Consider the following 24,988-nt stretch of genomic DNA (forward strand, 5'->3'; position numbering starts at 1 on the left):
GCCGGCCCTGCCCCGCGGCGGCCGGAAGCGGAAGCGGCCGGTCGAGGCGGGGCGGCGGCGGCCGCCCCGGGCTGGCGGGGGCGGCTGGCGGGCCGCGGGCGGGCGGGCGGCGGGGCCGGGCCGGGGCCGGGGCCGGCCACGATGCCCCGGCGCAAGCAGAGCCACCCGCAGCCGGTGAAGGGTGAGTGCGCGGCGGGGCCGGGGGGCGGCGGCGGCCGGGGCCCGGCGGTGACCCGCGGCGCTCGGTGTGTTGCAGCGGACGCCGAGGACGGCCCCGAGGAGACGGCGGGAGCGGCGCTGGTGCTGCCCGGCGACCTGCTGCTGGGCCGCGGCCTGGCCTGCGAGAAGGGACCGCCAGGTGCGTGCCGCCGCCCCGACCGGGCCCGCTGACGGCGGCCGCCGCAGCCGCCCCCGGCGCTCCCCCACCGCCCCCGGCGCTCCCGGCGGCGTCCCCGGGGCGGGGCGGGGCGGGCGGCGCCGCGCCCCGGCCGCCGTCGCTCCTGGCAACGGCCCCCGACAGCGTCCCCCCGCCGGCGGCCGCCATCCGGCGGCGGCGCTCCCCGGGCGCGCTCCCGTGCGGCCGCCGGTCCGCTCCCCGCAGCGCTGCCCTCCGGGAACCTCCGGGAGCGCCTCCGGCGGCGCGGGGGGGGGGGGGGCTCGGCCCCGCAGGGACGCTCCGTCCCGTTACCGCGCCCGGTCCCGCCCCACGGGAGGCTGTAGGGCCGCGGGGACGCCGGGCCCGGGCAGCTGCCCCCCCGCGGCCGTGCTCTGCCGCCGCCGCCGGGCGTCCCCAGGGGCAGCGCCGCCCTGCCCGGGGAGCCCCGGTTTGCCCCGGGCCGCGGGGGGCACCCGTGGAGCCCGCGGCCTCCGCGTGAATCAGGGAGGCTCCCCCGGCTGCTCCCTGGCGCTCCGCTCCCGGCGCTGCGGTGCCCCCGGGCCGGGGGGTGCTGCCTGCCCGCGTCCTGCCCGAGACGTGGCCGTGGGGCGACGCCACCGCCCCCCAGAGCCGCTGGGGCGGGGCGCGGGGCGCGGGCTGTCCTTCCTCCAGCTTCTGCTCCCCGCAGCCCCACCGCTGCCCCCTGCTTTGCCCCTGTCTCCTTTGCAGCCGCTCAGCGTCAGCCCCGCCTGCGCACCCCAGGCTTCAGGTCGGTCTCGGCTGCGATGCAGCTGGGCAGAGGACGCGACACTGATCCAGCCCCACTGTGGTGCCTCGTGGGGAGCGGTGAGAGCAGCTCGCTGCCCTCGGATGATGAGCAGTGAATAACACGGGGACGCGCTCAGCAGGGAGCAGCGTGAACCACCCGCTTCCTGCACCCCTGCCCATCTGTCTGTTCCCCTGAGGGCTGCGCTCGGGGTGCGGGGCGCTGTGCTCTGCGCGCCGGGAGCTGCGCTGGGCCGCACCGGCAGCTCCTGCTCTCGTGCTGAGGCTTGGTCCCAGCTGCCTGGCAGATGGGTTCTGCTCCGAGGGCTGCACCTCCCCGCAGCGCATGCTCACGGCCCCATGCTGGGACAAAGCCGCCTCAGTGGTGCTGGACACTGCCTGGGCTGCTGCTTGTAAAGCTGCGGCAGTTTTGCAACCAGGAAAGCACTCCTTCCTGCTCCAGCCCCAGCTGGGGAGCAGTGCCAGGCAGCCAGAGGCCTGCTGGGGGTGCCAGAAGAGCCATCGCTGTGTCCCCAGCCCTGTGGGTACGTTGTCGCAGCAGGGCAGCGCCGACACAGCCACGCTCGGGCAGCGGTGCTCCAGGGACAGCGAGGCACCGCAGGGCTGCACGCGCTGAGCTTGCAGGGAGCCCCTCAGCACGGAGCTGCGGGCAGGGCCGCGGTGTTCCCCTGATGTTAGAAAGGCCCTTGCAGAACGCTCTGGTCTGGCATCAGCTCTTCCAGTGCTTGTGAAACGGGGACTGGGAAATACCGGGGGGCCTGGAGTGGCCACCCTTTCCTGCGGCCTGGGAACAGCCTCACCCCTTGCTCAGGGCCCCTGGGAGTTGGGCCCTGATGGGTGGGTGGCAGCGAAGGGGGTGGCCCAGGGCAGAGGACAGCTGCCGGGTCCTGCAGTGTCTCACAGTGACTGGGTCAGGCACAGCACAGGGACAGCTGGAGATAGCTAGGGGTTGATGGTGGCAAGGCTTTGCCACGTATCCCTGCCCTTCTGCCTTGAGCACCAGCCTGTGGACACTTCTGAGGGCCCCCTGTGTCCAGGCCACATCTGGAGGGCTGTAGGGCAGTGGCTCCACTCCTGTCATCCCTTGCTGGGGCACGGGGGTTACCCGGTGAGCTGCGGGAGGACACATCCCTGCCCAGCTGGTAAGTGGAAATGCTCTCTGAGAGCCCACTACTGATTCCCCCCCCACCTCTGTGGGGCAGCAGCACTGAGTGGCGCCAGGGGAGGTCCATTTTGCTGCCTGGTGCCGGCCATGGAAGCGGGACCAGCACCCCCCCCCGGGGCTTTGGCAGCTCCACAGCCGAGGGGAGCCCTGAGCGAGTGCTTTGGGTGCCAGCCCATCCTTCCTGGGTGGTGCTGTGCCTGACACCTTCTCACCGCCACCTGCCCAGCCGTGGCGTGGTGGTGGCGGGCTTTTCTGAGGGACTAGGACAGGCCCTGGGGCAGGTTGTGGTTATGGGGCTCCTTGCCCTGAGCGTTGGGGCCCCTGTGGACTCCTGGGTGCCACTAGGGTGGGCAGAGCCGCCTGGCTGCAGTCCCCTTCCTAGGACCAGCCCTCTTGAGACCAGTGGCACCAGAATAGGGCTGCGCCTGGGTCGGGCCCCTGATCCCATCCCATCCCCACCCTCTTCTCAGCAGAGGCCCTGGTGGGGAAGATCGCCATCCCGGCGTACACGCTGAGCGACGACGACTGCTCCTCCGGGTACCAGCAGCTGAGCGTGGAGAGCGACCCCGAGGAGGGCGGTGAGCCCGGCCCCGCGGCGCTGCCCTGCCGCCAGTGCGGGCTGCAGCTGGCCGCCAGCCTGGGGCAGAGCTGCATGCAGTGTGCCGGCACCGAGGGCAGCCGCAACCAGCGCATTGTCTACTCCTGCCAGCTCTGCCCCTTCGCCTCCCACTACTCCAGCCACCTCAAGCGCCACATGAAGACACACAACGGGGAGAAGCCGTTCGCATGCCCGCAGTGTGCCTACGCCTCGGCCCAGCTGGTGAACCTGACCCGCCACCTGCGCACACACACGGGGGAGAAGCCCTACCGCTGCACGGGCTGCAGCTTTGCCTGCAGCAGCCTGGGCAACCTCAAACGCCACGAGCGGGTCCACAGCCAGGACAAGCCCTTCCAGTGTGCCGCCTGCGACTACCGCTGCAACCAGAGCCGCAACCTGAAGCGGCACATGCTCAGCCACCGCCTGCCTGAAGGTGAAGGGCCACACCAGCAGGACAAGGATCCAGGTAAAGCGGGGTCAGGGGGAAACTGCCGGGGGTGGGCAGGGAGCACGCCCTGCCGTCTTCTGTTATGCCAGTCCCAGTGCTCGCCCTCAGGCGCACAGAGCCTGTGCCGGGCCCGGGGCCGTGCGCCGCCAGCCCCGTGCCAGGGCATCGTCACCCTTGGAGCTGGGGCTCCTTGCAGAGTTGAGCCCTGCCAGCACCGTGCCGCCTGCTGACAGCCCTGCTTGTGTTTGTCCTGCAGAGCCGCTGCTGCCGGAGCTGAACCTGCACATGGGTAGCGGTACCGGCCCCTTCCTGCCCGGCTGCGCTCGGCTGCGGGGCGAGGAGTCGGCCGCGCTGCCCGAGCTGCTCTTTCCCTTCACATGCCGCATGTGCGGGCTGGTGCTGGATGATGGGTTCGCGCAGGACGAGGGCCTGGCCGAGCAGGTCTGTGGCCGCTGCAGCCTGGCGGTGCTGGGCACTGAACCGGGCTCCAGCCCCCGCAAAGGCACTGGGGACAAAGGCTTTGCCTGCAGCCTCTGCCCCTTTGTCACTCACTACCCCAACCACTTGGCACGGCACATGAAGACGCACAGCGGGGAGAAGCCGTTTGCCTGCCCGCTCTGCCCCTATGCCTCCGCCCACCTCGACAACCTGAAGCGGCACCAGCGCGTGCACACGGGCGAGAAGCCCTACAAGTGCCAGCTCTGCGACTACGCCTGCGGCAACCTGGCCAACCTCAAGCGCCATGGGCGCATCCACTCGGGTGACAAGCCCTTCCAGTGCAGCCTCTGCAGCTACAGCTGCAACCAGAGCATGAACCTGAAGCGACACATGCTGCGGCACACGGGTGAGAAGCCCTTCCAGTGCCGGGACTGCTCCTACACCACTGGCCACTGGGACAACTACAAGCGTCACCAGAAGATCCATGGCCACACGGCTGAGAGCTGGGTCAACCCGCGCAATGCCAAAGCCCTCCTGGCACCTCCAGCCGTGGGCACAGCCCTGCCCTGAGACAGCACTTAGCCCGGCTGCAGGGGCTCGGCCCCGCGCTGGGCCCTGGGGGTGCCTCGGTCACGGGGCCTCCCAGCCCCTTGCCGTCTGTGGCCCCTACCCTCCCTGGGGGAGAAGATGGGCAGCAAACTCTGCGGGGGCTCAGGGCTGCCTTAAGCAGGGCCAGCAGCCGTGCCAAGGTCTCCTGCAGCCCTATCCTTCCTGGGCAGGGCGAAACCACGACCAGCGGTTCTGCCAGGCGTGGGTGCCTGCCCCAGCTGCGGCGGTGCCGTGCCCCCAGGCGCTGCGCGGAGTGGCACCTGCCTGTTCCTGCCTGCCAGAGCCTTCCTCTGCCAGAGCCCGGGGAAAGGGGGGAGGGGGGAACAGGACTGGTTCCGTGGCTGTTGCCATGCCAGTCAGTGTAATTTATATTGTGTATAAAAGCATTAAACAGTCGGTTTTGTTATCTGGTATTCTCCATAGGGACCTTGTTCTGCTTGAGAAGAGAAGAGGCGGGGGGGGCTGCCGAGGTGGGAGGGGAGGGCCAGCCGCCACCCCCACAACAGACAGCCCAATACCAATCAGGATCCATTTTAATCATCATTGCAGTATGTAAACATTGGTTACTGTCCATTAATGCTCTGGTCGGTCGGAGCAGCAAAAGATACGTGGTTACAAGCCTAGATTACACTGGAGCCTATGAGCGGGTTAGAGACAGGGCTCTGCGCAGAGCCCCACCGGAGACAGTTTACTGCAGTCTGTCTCAGAGCAGAAACCTAAATGCTAATTTGGCATTATGGAGCCTCACAAGGGCTGCTCGGTGCCACCGGGCTGCTGCCACCACCCCCCGGGGCAGCCACCCTCCCACGTAGCTGCTTGCTCCCACTGGTGCAGTGGGCTAGGCCTGGCACGGGCCCAGGTACTCCCAGGGTGGGAGAAGAGGGCGGCTCTGCCCCTCTGGAGCTGGGGCCAGGCTCCACGACACCCGCTCCAGGGCTCAGCCTGAGCGCGCTGCTCGGGTGAGGCTGGTGCCGCTCTGGGAACGAGCCCTCTCCCAGCTGGGCACCAGCACAGGCTGCCCCTGCGGGAAGCCAGCAGCAGGAGGAGCTCAGCTGCCCCCAGCCTGAAGGCAATGGTGGGTTTGGGATGCAATCCCCAGCCCTTGGGGAGCAAGGGAAGGTGGATGGTAGCAGGTGAGAGGCACGTTGATTGCAACCTGTCTGCAGGTCGTACATTCCTCAGCGAAGGCCCTTGGGCCCTCAGGCCAGTGCTGTCCTAGGAAGGGGGAGCGGCTACAGATCTTCATCACCGATGCCCTCAAAGGCATAATTGCCATGGAAGTCGTTAGCGCCCACATCGTTAGCAGAGCTGGAGTGGCTGATCCCTCGCAGGCTGACAGAGGTGAGCTTGCTCTGTGGAAAGGGGAAGATACGTTAGGGAGGACCCCTACTCTCCCCCAGTTTGGTCTTGGGATGGTGGCACCCGCTGTGCCCACACACAACTCACCGAGAGTTTGGCCATCGGCTCCCGGGAGGCATCAGGTGAGTCCTGCGGGGACAGCATGGTCAGGCAACAATACCTGCCTCCCCCCGTCCCCACTGCTCTTCTGTCCCCCTGCCCCTCGGCCACGGTTAACCCTCCCAAGAGGAGGTCAGGGGCTGCCCAGCCATGATCCCCTCCCTCCCCAGGGGCTCTGGCTCCCGGAGACGGGCCCAGGACCCCTTTCTTTTCCCAGGGCTACAGGAGCAGGGCAGCACAGTCCTGCTGGTGGGGCCTCTCCGGCTCTGGTACCGAGATCACAGCTAAGCCTGTGTTTGCTTTCATCTTCCCTATTGGGGCAGCAGAGTCCCACTCACCAGCAACGGGGGAGACTTCACGGCTTGCTGACTGTCCGAGCGCCGCAGGGCCCCATTCGCCCGCCGGCGAAACATCTGCAGGGGAGAAGCTCAACTCAGTGGCCAGGTCCCCACGGACAGCTCCTGAAGCTGAGTTGCCCCCTGGGGATCTTCCAGCTGGCCCCTGCCTGAGGAGGGCACGCAGGGCCAAGCCTAGACCCCATGGAGTCACAGGGACAACACGGGGAGCTGCAGAGACAACATCCAGACCAAACTCTTACCTTGCGGATGCTGCCGCCAGACTTTTTCACCATCAGCTCATCCACCATGGACTGCAGGCAGATGCTCAGCATGATGGCCTGTAAGGGAGAGGTGTCACGAGGCTGGCAGTGCCTAGCCTCACGCACCTCATGGCCCTCCCGACACACCACACTGAGCCCAGTCCTGCCCTCTGCCTTGTAGCTTCCCCCTTGCTCCCATCCTTTTCCACTGCTGGCCTGGTGTGCAGGCAGCCCTACCTGTGGACTGGTGATGGTGACCCACTGCAGCCGGTCCTTGCTCATGAGATACTCAAAAGCCAGCTCCAGCTTCACCTCTGACTTCCCTGGGCTGCTCCCTGAGGGACCATTGCTCATCGGCACCTGCACAGACACATGCTGAGGCTGGGCGTTTCCAGAGGGAAACTGGCCAGCAACCAGCTGCAGGGGCTGGCCCTGGACACCCTGCACAGCTCGTGCTGGTTTTTCACCACTGTCAGTTCCCCTGTCAGCAGTGGCTCCCCTCATGCTTCTTCATGCCATGAGGCCCTCAGCCCCAAACCACAGCTGAGACGTTCCCCAGGCTTCCAGCCACAAGAGCTGCTGGAGCAGCCTGGCACAGCGGGGTCCCAACAGACCCAAGCAGCCCTCCTTGCCGCCCAGAGCCCCAAGCAGCACTCACTGAGGATGTGACTCGCCAGCACCGCATGCGCGTGACCTTGAAGCTGCCTTCCTTTATCTGCTCATTTGGCAGCCGCACTTGGAAGTTGAGCTCATTGTTGCCAGCACTGACAACGACATGACATCCCTTCTCAGGGAAGTCCGTGACGCAGGGATCAAACTTGAGATAGCCGTAGTACTTCAGGGTCTGTGCCAGGCGGATAAACTGTGGGCAGAGCCAGGGAAGGTCAGCACTGACAGCCACCCTCCCACCACGCTTCTGCTGGTCGGAGATCAGGCACCAAACTCAGCATCATGGGTTCACAAGGGGGAGCAGAGCCAGTCCGGAGCCTGGAACTGCTCCAGCCACAGCATCATGCCCTCCCCTACCTCCTTCTTGGAGACTTTCTCCTGCAGAGACTTGAGCTGCCGGTGTTGTTCCTTGTTGACAAGGATCCATCCGTGCTCAATGTCTGACACCGTCTACAAAGAAGCAAAGGCTGGTGAGCAGCTGGACCGAAAGCCACCTGAGACTCGTGGAGCAGTAGCTGAGGGGTGCAACACCCCCCTCCTCACCCAGCTGGGCCACGCTGACCCTCACCTGTGCATACAGCAAGTTGAGCCCCACACGATGCTCCATTACATCATCATCATAGGAGGAGTCCCAGTAGCTAAAAGGGAAGCACATGAGTCAGCTTCTTCCCCAGCTCCTAACAGTGATGAGAACACCGCCCCACATGCAGGGACAAGGAACTGGGCTGGCTCTCACAGCCGGCTCCCCCTCAGGCAGCCTTCAGCTGCCACGTTCCTCTTCTCCTCCTCCTCTGTATCAGCTGCCACAGGCAGGCAGGGCCGTGTCTGGGAAAAGCAGAAATGGGCCAAACCCAGCAGGGCAGCCCCCTCCCCGGTGTCAATGGGGACACCCAGATATATTCCCAGGGGTCCAAGCACCAGAGGGACAGCAGTGGCAGGAGGGGAGGGGTCCCTGCACAGAGCGGGGAGTCCCTGGACACCACCCCACCGCCCAGGGGCAGCTGCCCTGCCAGCCCTGCAGCTCACCTCTTGCGCAGAATGATCCTGAACTCAGAGTTGTGCAGGCTGGTGACAGACACATACGGCAGCTCAAACTCCTGCAGCTTCCGTACAACTGCGGGGACACAGCAGCTCAGCAGCAGCTCAGTGCTGGGGGAGCCCCCCGGGCCCCCACCACCCAGCGCAGGGCCACCTGCTCCAGGCACAGGACTCTCGCTCTGGGGCAGGGTGCTGCTCTCCCCCTCCCAGGGCAGATGGCCTACACAGCCCTCCCTTGTGGGGCTTCCCTCAACATGCTCTACTCACAGGAGAAAGCTCTGTCCTTTGTCTCTCTCACTAGGAAGAGGCTGAAGTAGCCGACCAGGTCATCGGGCAGATCCAGCTTGGAGGCCACAGCCTGAGAGCAAGCGCAGGAGGTCACGACTTCCCACAAAGAGACAGCGCCTCCGCGTCCTCCCCCTGGAGCCCCATGGTAAGATCCAGCCTACTCACTTTAAGGGGGGCTCCCTACGAAGGGAGCCAGGACCTCTGCTGAGCTGGGGCCAGGGCAGGGAGAGCAAACGGACAAGTGGGGCCAGGGGATTACTACCACTACAAAGCAAGCTGTGGGCCTCACAACATTGAGATGGGCTCATGGAGGGACATAAGCACATCAGCACACAATTTTCAGCTCTGCTGCTCCTCAGCCCCGAGGACAACCCTGCCCTGGGTCAGGGACAAAGCAGGAAGGGCAAGGGAGCTGCCTCACGGCCTGCCGGGCTGAGGGGACTCCCCCTGCAAATGTGCAAAATCACGGGACTCAGCAGGATGGGCTGATCCTGCCCAGCACAAGATCTCCCGCACCTCAAGGACATCCTCCGTCTGGTCTGAGGTGAGGATGGTGACCTTGACCTTTTGGCCATTGGAGAGCAGCACTTCCAGCACCACCTCCTCTGTCGGTATCTGCTGTGTCTCCTGGAGAGAGAGAGGATTGGCAGCCTGGCCCCATCCACTGCCTGCCCCCCAGCCCGGGCAGTCTGCGGCACACCCCACGTGGGCCCCCCGGCAGCTCCCTCCTCACCTGCTGGGCCTTGCGCAGAAAGCTGTTGAAGGTCTCACTGACTCCCAGCGTCGGGTCCTGCCGCACTGGGGTGGAAGACAAGCAAGGAGTCGGGCATTAGGTAGAAAGGGGCAGGGAGCCATGCCAATTCCTATCTGTTCTACAGTCCCCCAGCGATGGCACCCAGACTAAGTGTGCGCTGGGTGCAGGGTGTGCGCATGGACGGCCATGGATCCCCTGGAGACAGAGGCACCAGCAGGTCTTCACTTTTGCTAGTGCAGGGAAAGGGAAAGGGCTGGAGACCGAGAAGCAGCCCCAGTGGTACTGCTTCTTGCTTGCTGACATTCAGGGGACGATGCTGGCTATTATCATTGCACAGCTGCAAACATCAAGACGGGCAGCAGCATGCTCAGCACTGTGGGTAGGAAGAGGCCAAAGCCAGACCCAGGTGACCATAGGGAGCGATCCAGGCAGCGCCACCATGCCCTGAGCCGCCAAGCCAGGTCCTGAGCCACAGTACACATGGGGCAGACCCAGCTTACCAGCCTGCATGTATTTCTCCAGCTGTTCCCGTCGTTGCTCCACCTCTGCTGGGGTGAGCGTGAAGATCTTCTTTGGGGGAAAGGCTGGTACTACATTAGCGCCATACTCCTTCCTTAGCTGGGAAGAAAGCAGAGTGCTGTGAGAGCCTCCAGGGAGACGGTAACTGCCCCAGGCCCCAAACCTGGCTGATTTCCAGGGCTCTGACAAGGGGGGCAGACAGCTCATCACCCATTTCTCATCTAGGAACTTGCAAGAGTCAAGGCAGACTGTCACAGAGCGTGAGCGGAGGCCTGCACCAAGTGCCAGGGCACAGGAAGCGATGTCTTGGCCAACCCTGTGCCAACCCCAGGCGACATGCGCCCACCCACAGCCAGCACAGAGCCCAGCACCCCTGCTCTGCAGCAGCGTGTGCTGCCTTCCTGCAGCACCCAGCCATCCCTGTCCCCATCCCCGTGAGACCCGATACCCTGCCTGCAGGGACACAGGGCACCACGGAGCAGTCCCACAGGCAGCTCCACGGCAGCACCAAGGCTCCCTACCTGCTCGTGCAGCCCCAGGAGCTGGCTGTAGCGCACTCGGCAGTGCAACACCCCATTCACATGGATGTTGTAGGCCTGCGGGGAGAGGCACAGGTCAAAACCAAGGATTACAGCCTCATGCTAGGGATGGAGGGGCCCTGGGATCTGCCAAGCTGGGCACACAGCCTCCCCCCTCCCCCTTCCCAAAAAGAGGTGCCTGTACAGGAAGAGGCAACACACCCAAGGACACCAACAAAGGGGAGATTCCCCTCACGGGTGCCAGCAGCCTGTGGGATATCAAAAACACCATCCCCAGAGACCAACTGGCTCCTTTCTGCTACCCTCAAAGATGCAGAAAGAGCCCGAGTGGCCAGAGAGACAGGATGCCAGGGCGTGTTGGCGTGGACATGCTGTCTGGAAGGGCTCAGCCGTTCCTGGCTCCGAGTTACTGCTGAAGGACTCCCTGCAGAGGGGCCCAGAGAGCCTGCAGCCCCAGGGAGGCCGGGCGCAGCCACGACAACTCCGCTCTGCAGACAGGCACCGCAAAGTTCTGCAGCCCAGCCTTGTGCCGCCCCAGCCAGGGTCCCAGCAGGCACTCAGGAAAGGGGTGGCAGGGACTGCCAGCAGACCCAGTGGGGCAGCTCAGCCCTGACGCAGGAAGAGTCAGGCCCAGACATCCCCCTTGCACACCGCATGCCGGGCCCAGCACCGCTGTGAGGGCTAGATTTGTCTTGCAGGCCCTGACCTAGCCCAGGCACCGATGCTGACGGACGGCCAGGCTCCCACACCATGCTCCCCAGCGCTCAGACCTTCTCCAGGCGCTGCCCAACAAGCACTTTTCTCTGCCCCTCAGGCATCTTTCCCCTGAAGGGCCCAGGACTTGCCCAGCTCTCATGGGCAGCCTAGAGGGGGGGTACGAGCAGCCCCATGCACCCCTGAACCATGCTGATGCATGCAATAAGCAGTCCCCGGGCACAGTCTCTTACAGCCTCTCCAGCACATCCAGGACCAGGAGAGGCTGCTGCCAGCAGTCAAGGACTGAACATCAGCAAGGACAGGATCAGACAAACTCCCAGAACTTGCACAGATAAGTACAATAAAGGCACTGAAGGGTTCTTGTGTCACTGCTCCTCAAAAGATATGTCGGTGACAGCACAGACATGCAGCTCAGGAAATGTAGTCAAAACTACTCAAGGAGTGCAAGAGCCCTCGTTCAAGGGACGTGTCTGCCTGACACCAGGAGTGTGTAACCCTGCATCTGCCCAACCACAGGGAGAGCATGGAGCCACCAGGCAGCCCCACAGACATGGGTGTCCCCAGGCAGCAGGCAAGGACATCCTTCCCTTTCTCAGCAGCAAGAAGAGGCAGCTAGAGGTTACTCTATTTTCCGTGCTCCCACGAGCCATCTGAAGGAGGTGAGCACAGCAACCTGACAGCAGAAAGCAGATGCCACATGGCCAGGACACCGCCACCACCAGGGGCTGTTGGCCCAGGCGCACTGCACTGCTTCCTGGGGGTGCGTGGCCATCGCCAGCCCTCACCATGTGGCAGGGGGCTCATTCCTTACGTGCTGCCTGCCACAGCACTACGGGGGCAACGGTTGTTTGAAAACTGAAAGTTTGGTGTACAGCTCCCAGCAGGACATGCTGCTGTAAATCCAGTAATTCCTGCTCGTAGCACAAGAAAGGCGTGGACCTGTTAGAGCAGGTCCAGAGGAAGGTCGTGAAGATGATCAGAGGGCTGGAGCCCCTCTCCTAGGAAGAAAGGCTGAGAGAGCTGGGGATGTTCAGCCTGAAGAAGAGAAGACTCTGGGGAGACCTCACTGTGGCCTTTCGGTACTTAAAGGAGGCTTATAAAAAAGACGGAGAGTGACTTTTTACACAGATGGACAGTGATTGGACAAGGGGTAACGGTTTTAAATTAGAAGAGGGAAGGTTTAGATTAGATGTTAGGAGGAAATTCTTCCCTCTGAAGGCGGCAAGGCTCCCCGAGGAGCTGTGGGTGCCCCATCCCTGGCAGTGCCCAAGGCCAGGCTGGATGGGGCTGGGGGCAGCCTGGGCTGGGGGCAGGGGTCGTGCCCATGGCAGGGGGTGGCGCTGGGTGAGGTCCCTTCCAACCCAAGCCACTCTCTGATTCTGTAACACCTCCAGCCCCTGGCCCAGGGCAGAGGCTGGCACACTTCTGAGGCAGTTCCACCCCAGAGGGCACCAGCCCAGCTGAAAGCTGGGGCTGCCCGAGGTCGGTGGAGGTGCTTCTCCAGGACACACCAGCTCTGCACTTGCTGGAGCTCACGTTGGCTTCTTATAACACCTTCTGACACGAATGCAACAGCCCTGTTCCTCAGGCCAGGTCTCTGCAGAGGGCTTGGAGACCATGGCTGATGCTGGTTGGTATCGGCATCACCTGGTGGGACCTGCACCAGCAGGGCTCTCTGGGGGCCCACCAGCTCCTGCCCAGAAGCAGTGATCAACCCGCTGATGCAGGAGACGAGGTCTTTGCCTGCCTAAGGAGTCATCGCAGCACCTGAGGGCAAAGTCCACGGGGAAGCACAGGGCCTAACACCCGTGCATCTTGCTCCTGCGACCTTTGTGCAACCGCAGACGCCAATGATTGCTCTTGTCCAGGTCCCCCACAGCCCTTTCGTGCCTCACCACTGCCCGCGTCCCCGGGCGTGCTGTCTCGTGTTGCTGGGATGCCTGGGGAGACCCCCCCGGAGCAGGACCTCCGGCAAAGGGGGCAGGCACCGTTCCCACGGCCGACTGCCTCCAGCCCAGGCTGCGGAGCAGGAGACGGGGGCTGTCTGCAGCACGGGGCTCCGGGCAGGGCCCGCGCTGGGGCAGGAAGGGACCTCAAGCCCGAGGACGGCCAGGATGCAAGCGGGGGGGGCAGAACCGGACACGAGTTCCCGCACGCTCCCTGCCCTCCGCCAAGCCGAGGAGGGGCCGAGGCGGGGGCTGTCGGCACCTGGGTGCTGCCGACGGTGCTGCCACGGCCCCCGCCTGGGAGCGGCCCCCCGGGGCCGCGCTCCCGGAGCAGCCGCGGGGCCGGGCGCGTTCACGCCGCACGGAGCAAAACAGGAAGCGGGGCCGGGGGCCGGGCTGCGCCGCGGGCACGGGCACGGGCAGCGCCTCCCCCCCCCGCCGCGCCGAGCCCCCCGCAGGGCGCGGGGCCAGCCGCCCGCACGGGCGACGGTGAGGGCCCGGGCACCGCCAGAGCGCCCCGGGGCCCGGCCCGGCCCCCCCCCGGGAAGGGGCCGACCTCGGCCGGGGAGCGGGCCCCGCTGTCCCCGCACGGGGCCGCAGGGCGGCACCGCCCCCCCCCCGGCGCGGCAGGGACGGCCCAGCCCGGCGGCGGGGCGCCGGCTCGGGGGGCCGCGGCGGCCCCGCTCCCCGGCCGCCCTCCGCCCCCGCCGGGGCGCTGCCGGAACCGGGCGGCGGGCCCGCCCCGCGCCGCCCCGCGGCCCCGCTCACCACGTAGGCGGCGCCGCCGTCGCCGGCGCGGGTCTCGGTCTCGGGGATGGAGAAGTGCATGGCGGGGCCGGGCCGGGGCCGGTACCGGGCGGGGTCGCGCGCCCGCCGCTACCGGCCGCGCGCCGCCATCTCGGGCCGGGCGCTCCGCGGCGCCGCCCCGCGGGGCCCGCGCGATGGCGCGGCCGAGAACCGCCCGCCGGGGCCGGCCCGCCCCGCCCCGCCCCGCCCCGCTCCAGCGCCCGCGGGCCCGGGGCCGGGGGCACCCGGCGGGGCCGGCGCGGCCCTCGCACGGCGGCTGCCGGGCGCCCGCTGCCACCCGGCGGTGCCCGGGCTGCCCCGGTGACCACCCCCCCCGGGGCTCCCGGCGCCGCCCCCCGTGCCCGGCGCCCCCGGCCCCGCCGCCCTCCGGCCGCCCCCGCGGGCCCGGCCCCGGAGCCCCCGCGGGGGGGGGGGGGCGCGGCCCCGGGCTCGGGCACCGCGTGGCGTCACCGCGCGTCACGCGGCGGGCCGTGGCGTCACGGCCGGGCAGGGCCGCGGGGCGGCGGCGGCGCCCTCCGGCCGGCAGGGGGCGCTGCGGGCGGGCGCCATGGCGGAGCGGGCGGCGCCGGGCGGTGAGTGCGGGGCGGCGGCGGGACGGGCCCCGCTCCTCGCGACCCCCCGGCCTCTGCCCCGCCGCCGGGGCCCCTCTCACGCTCCTCCTGTTCCAGGTGCGGGCTCCGAGGCTGCCGCGCCGGTGCCGGCCGCAGCGCAGGTGAGCGGGGCCGGGGCCGGGGCCGGGCGCGGGGCCGGGGCCGGGCGCGGGGCCGGGCGCGGGGCCGAGGCCGCATCACTGTGTGCCCGCAGGTCCCCGAGCTGTCCCGCGAGGAGAAGCTGCAGCTGCGGAAGGAGAAGAAGCAGCAGAAGAAGAAGAAGAGGAGCGAGAAGGGGCCGGCGGCGGAGCCCCCCGAGCAGGGAGCAGCTCCCGAGCCCGGGCAGCCCCGCGGTGAGCGCCCCCCTCCCCCCGCGGGGCCAGCCCCGTAGGGAACCCCCGGGCGGCGTCCTCTGGGCACCCCGAGCCCAAGCCGGGAGCATCCCCGGGCAGGGGAGGCCATCGCGGGACCGCCAGCGCGCCCCACCTCGCTGCGTGCCGGAGTTCTCCGTGCTCGCTCCCAGCAGGAACGTCTGCGTTCTTGCAGGGTTGGAGTTACAGAGAGGCCGGTTGCCTCCTCACCTGGACCCGGGGCTGGCCTGATGGTCCCCGTGTCGCTGTACAGGCGTGGGGAGGTGCTGGCGAACACGGGGCTTAGTCCCCCACACCCCCCCCTTGTGCAGAGGGGTCTCCCCACCGCGGGCTGCCCCACGTGCGGGGCTGTATCTCCCAGTGACGGAGGCTGGGCACAGACCTCCTCCTTCTGTCTCCTGCAGTCACTCCTCACCCCTCGTCCTCGCCAACCTTGGCCGATGGCCCCAGCGATGGTGAGAAGCCCACGGGGGGCAAGAGCAAAGCCGAGCTGCGAGCGGAGCGCCGGGCCAAGCAGGAGGCTGAGCGGGCCCAGAAGCAGGCCAAGAAAGCAGAGCTGGGCCAGGCAGCCACACCAGCCAAGCCCAGGCTGACCCCCACTGAGCCCCCAACTGGTAAAGATGTTGTCACAGCTGGGGTGCAGAGGGCAGGTGGGTGAGCAGGGAGGGAGTGGGCTGGGGTCCTGCAGGATCTGCCTGTCTGATCCTTGCGCCGTTCCCATTGTCCCTTTCCTTGGAACCCTTCGTTTCCTGAGTGTTGGGGCGGCATGGCTGAGCTGGGGGCTGCACCAGGGTGGTACTGCTTCACGCCACCCTCTTCATCGTTCTCACAGTGGTGAAGCGGCTGCCAGAGCACGTGCAGGTGGATGACCCTGCTGCCCTGAGGAAACTAGCCAAGAAGCTGGAGCGTCAGCAGGTAGGAGGAGGGCTGGGTAACAGGCTGCGTGCTACAGGGCAGTCGTGCCGCAGGTTTATGTGGTGCGGGTCAGGCTCATGCATGGTGGGGAGTAGGGCTTGGTCTCTGCTGGGCTGAGGAAACCTCTGGTGTGCCGCCAATAAGCACTGGGTGTGATCGGTGGTTCTGGAGTGAGCAGGGCTGTATGGCAGCCTTGAACAAGTAAGTCATCATCAGCGCTGTTTGATGACAGGTTCCTCTGAGGCAGGACTACGGCACCAAAGTCAACCTGTTTTCGCATTTGCACCAGTACAGCCGGAAGAAGCCGCTGACGCAGCAGATGAGGTATGTGGCCTCCCCAGCCCAGGCCCCTGGCAACCGCTTGGCTCTGCTTCATCTGGCTTGTCTGCAAAATGGCCCTAGTGAAGGGGTGTCCTTGTTCTGCATGTGGGATGGGCTTCATGGGGTGGATGGGGGCGGCCACTTCACCTGCTGCGAGGAGTAGCAGCAGGGGCAGCTAATGTCCTGCCTGTGAGAGGAAGAGCGCTGTCCTCAGGGAGTGCGGGGCAGTGGAACAGGGGCAGTGGGGTCGGCCTGATGTCTCAGGTCACAGAGCAAGCAGGGCTGGTCTGACAGATCTCTCCCTGGGGCATCCCTTGGACTGCTTGGGGAGGGGCCTGGCCATGGGTTAGTCTTTCCTGGGCTGTAGAGTACCAGAGCTGACAGTTCTCACCTTTGTCCCTGCAGCATTCCCTCCACAGTAATTCACCCAGCTGTGGTGCGCCTTGGCCTCCAGTACTCCCAGGGTATCATCAATGGTTCCAATGCCCGTTGCATTGCCCTGCTAGAAGTCTTCAAACAGGTGTGTCAGAGCCCCATGCCCACCAGGCAGCAGGGGCATTGCACCAGGTGCAGGCGCCTCTTCCTGTTTCCTATCAGTCCTCTTCAGACCTCTTCCTTTTGGCCTGGGGTATCCATGCTGCCAGCTTCCTGTTCTGGTGCTGGAGCTGTTGCAGATTTGAGTTCCTGGAGCATCCTTTGCTCCCCTCGGAAAAGTGTGCCAAGCTGCACGCTTGTGTACACGCTTGTGCCTGGTCTGCAGCCTCCTCAGAGAGGGTGGGCACATGCAATGCCTGGCCAGAAGGGGCAGATGCACTGAACTCACATTCTTTCTTATTGTTTCAGCTGATCCGGGATTACTCCACTCCCCCTAACGAGGAGCTGTCACGGGACCTGGTGGCCAAGCTAAAGCCACACATCAGGTGAGCAGTCTCGGTGCCAGGGCAGAGGGACTGAAGCTCCACTGAGTGTGGTCCATTGGCCGTCTCTTCGGGTTGCTGTTCTACCCAAGCTTTGGCTGGCTTTCCTGCGGCTCTGGTTCTGCCTCTCTGGCTACCATCCCCAGCCCAGCTGCATCCTCCCTCTCACCGTCATTGTCCTCCAGGCTACCCCAAAGCTAAATACATTTCCTGTCTTGCAACCTGGAAGGCCAACTATGTCCTGGGCTGCATTAAAATAGAGGTGGCCAGCAGGGAGAGGGAGGTGATTGTCCCCCTCTACTCTGCTCTGGTGAGACCCCAACTGGAATACTGCGTGCAGGCCTGGGGCCCCCAGCACAAGAAGGATCTGGAGCTCTTGGAACGGGTCCAGAGGAGGGCCACTAAGATGATCAGAGGGCTGGAGCACATCTATGCAGAAAGGTTGAGGGAACTGGGCTTGTTTAGCTTGGAGAAGAGAAGGCTCCAGGGAGACCTCATTGTGGCCTTCGAGTACTTCAAGGGAGCGTATAAACAGGAGGGGAAATGCCTGTTTACATGTGTTGGTAGTGATAGGACAAGGGGGAATGGTTTTAAACTAAGACGGGGGAAATTTGGGTTGGAAATTAGGAGAAAGTTTTTCACTTAGAGGGTGGTGAGGCTCTGGAACAGGTTGCCCAGGGAGGTTTTGGATGCCCCATCCCTGGAGGCATTCAAGGCCAGGCTGGATGCGGCTCTGGGCAGCCTGCTCTAGTGGTTGGCAACCCTGCCCAGAGCAGGGGGTTGAAAGTAGATGATCTTTAAGGTCCTTTTCAACCCAGGCCATTCTATGATTCTCTCTACAGCTTCCTGAACCAATGCCGGCCCCTCTCAGTCAGCATGGGCAATGCCATTAAGTTCCTCAAGAAGGAGATTTCGTGCCTGCCTGACACCCTGAGAGAGGAGGAGGTAAGTGACCACGCATAAGCAGGCTCCAGCCCTCTGGTTGTAAACCCGGGGTGGAGGCACAGCCCTGGCGCAGTTCAGGCAGGGGGAGGTGACAGGATGCAGACAGAGAGCAGTGCTGCAGAGAATCCAGAAGGCTACTGGCCATGAGCGTCACCAGCCACAGCCTGAGAAGGGACTGCAGCCAGACCTGCTCCCCCTCTGCCTGCAAGCACAGTCGAGCAGGTTCCAAAGGGGCTGGGGTGCACCACAGCGAACACCAAACGTCAGTAGGCTGGTGGGACTGGAGCCCATCAGGACCAGGGATGTAAAACAGGAAGCTGCAGCAGGAGAAGCATGTGGTCACAATGAGCACAGCGCTCCACCACAGGCCTGGCTGGCAACCAGGCACCTATTGCAACTCTTGGAGGGCTGAAGGACTCCCAGAGTGGTCCAGCTGGCGCTGTCCACCACAGGGAGGCCACAAAGGCCACAGCACCTGGGCACCATGAGCTGTCCTTGCCCACCAGCACAGTCTGAGCATTGTTTGGCAGCATCAGTAATGTCACGGATGAGGAAGAAAGCGTTTTTCAATGCTCAGCTCTATCCTGCGCAAAAGGCTCTTCAGGAACCTCTTGGCTGTGGAGCAGGGGCAGGGTGGTGGCTGTCCATCAGGAGCTGTCCACCTATGTGACCTGTGGCCAACAGGCTGAGAGAAGTCAGGCTGGTGAGATCTGGGCAGTAAAATCTCCGTGGGGTGGACAACCAGAGTGACTGACCTGGGAGATGCAGGGGAAGCAACGAGCACAGCTGGGGAGGTCCTGATGATGGCTGGAAGTTACAGTGAGGTACTGTGGTGTGCTGGTAAGCTTGTACTGGATCAGGAGCAGGCCCCATGTGTCCCACAGAGCCTTTACTGCAGGGGAAGGTGCCGTTCAGCAAACAGGCTGTCTGGGAGCAGGATGGGGCTCTCCACTTGCAGACAGTGCTGAGCCCACTGTCCTCCCGGGTGGCAAAGGACAGTCGAGTGGCTGCAGCGTGGCAAGGCCATGCTATATGTGATGGTACTGTCTCCCCAGGCAAAGGAGAAGCTGCAGAGCACTATCGACAACTATTTACGGGAGAAAATTGTTTTGGCAGCTGAAGCCATTTCAAAATCTGCCTTTGAGAAGATAAATGACCACGATGTCATCCTGGTGTACGGATGGTAAGAAGGGGCAGCCAGGCCACGAGGTGGAAGATAGAGCAGTGGAATGAACATAGGAAGCTCTTGCAAAAGCAATTTTTCAGTGGTGGGAGAATTTCAGCATTGTCCAAGAGGTAGGGAGGGTTTGTGGTTCTTGGTCCTCTTTTGCTGAAGGGGAAAATAGAGGCAGCAGCAAGAAATAAGCAGAGAGTGCGTAGTCAAGGGGTGTTGGTCAGAACTCAGCTGTGGTGGGGAGCACACACAAGGGAGAAGTTTATGACCAGTGGGATAGAACAGAGGATACGTGAGAATGTTGGGTTGAAGCAGAGCACGGCCCTGGGATCAGCCCTTGCTAACTGGATGAGAGAATATTGCTGAGCACTCTGCTTTTTCCAAAGCGCTAGCTGGGACTCATGTCCATCCTGGAAGACGGGCAGGTTGATGAGGTGGCGTCACGAGGCAGTGACAAAGCACTTGCTGCCTGGCGGCAGCTGGGGCAAACACCAGAGGACGCCGGCAGAGCTCAGTGGGCAGTGTTGGCTGGTGTGGCTGCGAGCGGGCATCCCTGAAGGGCCCCGCTGGGAGGGCACTCTCCTGACCCTGTTCTGACTTCCCTGTGTGCTGGGACAGGCCATGTGCTGGGAGGGGTGGAACTCTCAGACTCATTAGAGGGGCAAGGAGGAAGGTCTGATCACAGAGCCTAATCCCAGTCTGTACTGATGAACGTAGCTGTGCGAATGTATAAGAACTCAGCTTGTGAATGCTCAAGTTTGTGCTGCTTTCCATTTTGAGTAAACCACACACCCAGACCTGTAGCATTGTAGTAGTGGACAACACCTTGACTGGCAGCAGGCCTAAGACCATTGCCATCAGCAAAGCCTATACTGAAGGCTCGTTAATGAGCCTTTCCTGTTCTTGTTCAGGGCTCAGCACTGTCCTCTGCTTGCATATGTCTAGAGTGAAATGTTTCAAGAAACCCAGATTAGCCATTTCTTAAATACAGAACATTTACAGAACATTTACAGAACGGCAGAGCAGCCTCGGCCGTTTACTGGCATTTTAAACAGACTGCAGCAAAGTCACGTGTCGGGAAGCAGAAATAAAGAAGCTTGTTCCTCCTTAGAGGGAGCATGTCCTGGAAAGTAAACGTGGAAAAGGGAACTAGATGCTGCTGTGGCAAAAGAGTCTGTGCGCGCTTCCTGGGTGATTGGCAGAGGAAAGAGCAGAGGCAGGCGCCAGTGTAGGCCTGGTGCATGATGAGGAGGAAATTTGGAAAGGGTTTGGAGGGGGAGCCCTTTGTTGTGGTTGTGGACAGGGGGAGGTCAGCACTGCTTCCAAAGAGTGCCGAGACATGGCTTTTCCCAGGGGGTGATTTTCTGTATGAAGACAGGGAGGGGGCCCTAGGAGTGTAGTGAGGTGGTGCCTGGAAGGATGGCACTGATAATGGTGAGGGCAGGCTTCAGCTCTGCCCAGACTTACCTCTAGGCAATGCCAGCCCATCAGGTATTTGGTGGGAGTCCGACTCCTGCCCCAGGTAACACAGACACGTCCTGGGATTCCTTTGGGCAGGATGTGCCTGGGGACCTGCCTGGCAGCACCCACTCTGCTACAGCCAGCCCTGGGAGTCAGGCACATTTAGGTGGGGCTGTCCCCCGGGCAAGACCCCGAGCTAACGCAGAACTCCTGCCCAGCTGGCACCTGGTGGGTACCACACTGCAGCCAGTGCCAAGGGACATCTTGGGCCTCTTGGCTGCATTTTGGGGCGATGCCATCAGCAAGCAACCTCGGCGTGGGTGGGCTGGGGCAGGCGCGTGGGTCGGGGAAAGCTCGGCCTGCCCGGAGCAGCCCATTGACCAGTGTCTGCCAGCTCGTCCCTGGTGAACCGCACGCTGTGTGATGCCCACATGCAGAAGGGCCGGGCTTTCCGTGTGATCGTGGTGGACAGCCGGCCGCGGCTGGAGGGCCGGGAGACACTGCGCCGGCTGGTGCGCAAGGGCATTCACTGCACCTATGTGATGATCAACGCCATTTCCTATGTGCTGCCTGAGGTGAGGAGTGAAATGGGGCCGTGCTGAGGGTGGTGGCAGGCCAGGGATGAGGCTGAAGCATGATAGAAGATGCTGACACATGCCTGCGCTTCTCCAACAGGTGTCCAAAGTGCTGCTAGGAGCCCATGCGCTGCTGGCCAACGGCTCAGTCATGTCCCGGGTGGGGACGTCCCAGATAGCGCTAGTCTCCAAGGCTTACAACGTGCCCGTGCTGGTGTGCTGTGAGACCTACAAGTTCTGCGAGCGGGTGCAGACAGATTCCTTTGTCTCCAACGAGCTGGGTATGGTTTCCGTCCCCTTCTTCCCACCCGGGATCTGCTCCCTCCTCCTGCGGCTGGGCAGTACAGGACATGCTGAACTGTCTTGTCATTCCTCTTCCTGAATGAGGGGGACCCCGGCCTTGGGAGGAACAGCTGCAAGGGGCTGGGGGCAGCAGCGCGGTCCCTCCCGCTGATCCCGCAGCTTCTCCTCTCCCCGCAGATGACCCCGACGACCTGATCGTGCTCCGCAAGGGGCAGGCCCAGCTGGGCGGCTGGTCAGAGAACAAGTCCTTGCGCCTCCTCAACCTGGTCTACGACGTGACACCGCCGGACCTGGTGGATCTGGTCATCACAGACCTGGGCATGATCCCGTGCACCTCGGTGCCCGTCGTCCTGCGCGTCAAGAACGTGGATCAGCAGTAGGGGCGGCAGCACGGACCCTAATAAAGCAGGCCCCGTGTTAACGCTGCGTGTCAGACTTCTGTGGTGCGGCAGAAGCCCCGTCGCCCCGCGTCATCCCAGGCTCGGCTCTGCGCTGTCCTTGGGCATGCAGTACTTCTGCCCAGCTCTGCCCTGCCCCTCTCCTCCTCCCGCGCCAGGCTGCGGCAGGGAAGGACCGTCCCCGTCCCCGTTGTCCGATAAAAAGTTCGGATTTGTCACCCGGCGTGCAGTGAGCCGATCCACGCGCTAGGTCAAGATGCTGCTTATTTCAGAACCGCACAAGCCCGGGTGCCAGCTGCTTTCCCACAGAGCTGGCACACCTAAGGATTTTCCGTGCCACTCTTTATGCAATGCCTTATCGGTCCCTTTACGTGTTTGTACCATCCCCTAGCCTCCGATCGCTTACGTCAGTGGCATACTGCTGACGGGACAGAGTCATTCCGTGCGTCCTCAGAGGGGAAGGGTCCCTCGTTGGGATGGGGTCTCCCAGCCTAGGGGTGTGATTTTTACTGTTGGAGTGGGACTAGTTCACGGACAGCTGGCGTTAAAATACTCCGGATCTTTGGTTTTCAGCCAACTGTTCACATCGTGTTGATTCGTGGCATATTTGAGGGAACATCAGGACGTTTCCCTCCAGAATGTCAACAGAACGGTCTTCCGGCTCAGCAGTTCCTCGGTTAATCATCCTTCAGACATCTCCAAGGCCTGGGTCATCCTGCCCTGTCCTCAAAGTACGAGCCTTATCTCTTTGGCACTAAACCAGAGCTAACCGTACGCCGGTATCACCCCGGGCCCCTCTTCCTGGACCCGCGGGAAGCGGTGCCGCGAGGGCGATGGCCCCTGGCCCGGGCTCCTCCGGCTGCAGGTCTGGCCGCCGGCCGAGCCGGGCCTGTGCGGGGAAGCCGGGCACCTCTGGCTCCTGCGACGGCGGGCGCGGGGTGCCAGGGCCGCTCCCCCCGCCGAGCCGCTCCCGCCAGAGGGACCCAGCGCAGGGCCCGGCCCGAGCAGTGGCTGGGGCTCTGGCACGGGGAGCGGGGCGTCCTCCCCGGTTCTGCGCCTCGTTCCCGTGCGGTACGGGCGGCGTCCATCGCGGCTGCCGGCAGCGACCGCGGTGTGCGGGACGCGCTTCCCCGGGAGCCGAGAACACGCGGGGCTCGCCTGGGGGGCCCGGGCAGGGCCCTCTGCGTGGGACGGGGCTGGGGGCGGGCGGCGCCCTGCGGGGGGGGCTCCCGGCTTCGGCCGGGCCCGCAGCACAGGGCCCGGGGCAACCGGGGCCCAGGCTGCTCCCGGGCCGGGCACCGCAAGCCCCAGCGCCGTGCTCCGGCGGGACCCGGGAGCGCGGGCACGGGGGCGGGGCCGCGGGGAGCCGGCGGGACGGGGCCTGGAGGCACGGGGGCGTGTCCACGCGGATAGGGGGCGTGTCCATGCAGATCAGGGGGCGTGGCCATGCAGATCAGGGGGCGTGCCCATGCAGATCAGGGGGCGTGCCCATGCAGATCGGCGCCGCGCGGCATGCCGGGACAAAACCCACACCACACGGCGCCGCGCGTGGCCCCGCGTGGGCGCGCGGCGGGCGCGGGACGTGGGCGCCGGGCGGGGCCGGGCGGGGCGGGGCGGGCGCGTCCGCGGCGGGCGTTGCGGGCCGCGTGTCCGTGTGGTGGGTGTGCGTGCGCGCGCGTGGGGCCGCGGCGTCGGGGAGCGGGAGGCATACTTACCTGGCAGGGGAGACACCATGATCAGGCAGGTGGTTTTCCCAGGGCGAGGCTCATCCCCTGCACTCCGGGTGTGCTGACCCCTGCGATTTCCCCAAATGCGGGAAACTCGACTGCATAATTTGTGGTAGTGGGGGACTGCGTTCGCGCTCTCCCCTGGTTCTGCGGTGCCAAAGACAGATGCGTGGTTGGGGGCGTTTCTGTTCCTTTGGGGGGCTCTGGCAGCGCCTGGGGGTCGCTCCCGGCCGCGGTTGGGCTCGTGCCCCGCGTGGGCTGCCCGGAGCCTGCCCGTGACGGGCCGCAGCCGCGGGGGTCGGGGTCCCGCTCCGCCCGGTCCCGCTGGACCGGCAGAGGCGCCGCTCGCTCGCTCGCACGGCCCGGAAGGCGGCCAGCCGGGCACAGAGGGCAACGATCGGCGCCAGCACCGAACGGCAGCGTGAGCGGAGCACCAGCTCACGACGAGCTCCCGATTTACCTGCTGGGAAAGGAGCGGGCGTGGGGCGTAGGAGCCAGGAGCCGCCTCCCCTCGCTGTGGGCCTGCGCCCACCGCCAGCCGCCCACACGCCGACGGCCCCCTGGTGCGGGGCTGCCCCGACGCCGGCTGCCTGGGGAGACGAGGTCTGAGCCGGTGCAGCTCCGCGGGGCAAGAACGTTCTGGGGAAAGAAACCCTTCCGGAGGGGCAGGAGGCAGAATTTGTGCGCCGTGGTATTCAGAAAGGGGCCTTAAAGAATCAGTCAACGGTACCTGTCAAGCTGCGGTAGAGAACTAACTTTTCCTTTTTTTGTTAGCTTTTTTTTTTCCCTTGATGATTTCACTTTTCATTCCTGTGACGGCTTGATTAACTCTGGATCCCAGAAGGATCCTGGGTGTTCCTCTGCCGGTGCATCACAAACTGGGGCGGGAGGCAGCCACGGACCCTGCTGGGCCCCGCAGGGCAGGAGCAGTGGAGGAAGTGTGCTTTTACTCTGCTGGGTTTTACGCGTGGTTTTACCCAGCTGGGCAGCCGAGCTCCACCTCAGCCGCTCTCTCGCTCCCCCTCCTCAAAGCGGAGAAAATACGATGCAAAGGGCTCGAGAGGTGAGATAAGGATGGGGAGATCACTCAACAGTTATCACGGGTAAAACAGACTCAGCAAAGGGAGATTAATAAAAGTTATTACCTATTACTGAGATGGAGCTGTGAGAAACAACAACAAAAAAGAAAGACACCTTCCCCTCAAGCAGCGCAGGGCGAGGGGGGCTGCGGTCAGTCCCTGACGCTTCGTCCCCGCCGCTCCTTCTCGGTCCCTCTCTGCCCCTGCTCCACGCGGGGTCCCTCCCACGGGATGCCGTCCTTCCCGAACTGAGCCTGCGGGGGCTGCCCACAGGCAGCAGCTCTTCAAGAACTGCTCCCACACGGCTCCGTCCCACGGGGTCCATCCCCCAGGAGCAAACTGCTCCAGCACGGGTCCCCCACGGGTGGGCGGCAGCTCCCCCCAGGCCCCTGCTCCTGCGTGGGCTCCTCTCCGCGGGCTGCAGCTCCGGCCCGCCGGGGGCCCTCTCTCCCCGGGCCG

The 24,988-nt window shown here is 64.4% G+C and overlaps 3 protein-coding genes across 8 annotated transcripts; 2 read left to right on the forward strand and 1 right to left on the reverse strand.

The window, feature by feature from the left end:
* The first annotated feature begins 24 nt into the window (after positions 1–24).
* Positions 25–4,840, forward strand: ZNF513 (zinc finger protein 513). Of its 5 annotated transcripts, XM_083829497.1 has the most exons (4): positions 25–181; positions 257–358; positions 2,801–3,391; positions 3,630–4,840. In XM_083829497.1, exons 1-4 carry the CDS (start codon positions 142–144, stop codon positions 4,379–4,381), a joined length of 1,485 nt encoding a protein of 494 aa, XP_083685623.1. In that variant the 5' UTR covers positions 25–141; the 3' UTR covers positions 4,382–4,840. The 5 variants fall into 5 exon arrangements, with proteins under 5 accessions (XP_083685623.1, XP_083685624.1, XP_083685625.1 ...); XM_083829498.1 differs by lacking the exon at positions 257–358 and having other exon boundaries at positions 55–181; positions 2,798–3,391; XM_083829499.1 differs by lacking the exon at positions 257–358 and having other exon boundaries at positions 58–181.
* Positions 4,841–4,935: 95 nt separating this feature from the next.
* SNX17 (sorting nexin 17) lies at positions 4,936–13,897 on the reverse strand. Of its 2 annotated transcripts, none has more exons than XM_083829511.1 (15): positions 13,715–13,897; positions 10,266–10,340; positions 9,726–9,843; positions 9,205–9,269; positions 8,988–9,098; positions 8,451–8,541; positions 8,172–8,259; positions 7,714–7,783; positions 7,503–7,595; positions 7,135–7,338; positions 6,714–6,851; positions 6,477–6,554; positions 6,217–6,291; positions 5,867–5,908; positions 4,936–5,772 (listed from the first exon to the last, which is right to left on the reverse strand). In XM_083829511.1, the coding sequence occupies exons 1-15, from the start codon at positions 13,772–13,774 to the stop codon at positions 5,653–5,655; spliced, it is 1,428 nt and encodes a 475-aa protein (XP_083685637.1). In that variant the 5' UTR covers positions 13,775–13,897; the 3' UTR covers positions 4,936–5,652. The 2 variants fall into 2 exon arrangements, with proteins under 2 accessions (XP_083685637.1, XP_083685638.1); XM_083829512.1 differs by having other exon boundaries at positions 6,714–6,836; positions 13,715–13,895.
* A 317-nt stretch (positions 13,898–14,214) lies between these two features.
* Positions 14,215–21,746, forward strand: EIF2B4 (eukaryotic translation initiation factor 2B subunit delta). Its single transcript, XM_083829494.1, has 13 exons — positions 14,215–14,325; positions 14,422–14,465; positions 14,558–14,696; positions 15,119–15,328; positions 15,547–15,629; positions 15,862–15,953; positions 16,356–16,470; positions 16,794–16,870; positions 17,710–17,812; positions 18,868–18,995; positions 20,842–21,022; positions 21,123–21,303; positions 21,503–21,746. Exons 1-13 carry the CDS (start codon positions 14,301–14,303, stop codon positions 21,703–21,705), a joined length of 1,581 nt encoding a protein of 526 aa, XP_083685620.1. The 5' UTR covers positions 14,215–14,300; the 3' UTR covers positions 21,706–21,746.
* The last annotated feature ends 3,242 nt before the right edge of the window (positions 21,747–24,988 follow it).

Source organism: Anser anser, assembly GCF_964211835.1.
Source record: "Anser anser genome assembly, chromosome: 3".
Classification (NCBI taxonomy): domain Eukaryota; kingdom Metazoa; phylum Chordata; class Aves; order Anseriformes; family Anatidae; genus Anser; species Anser anser.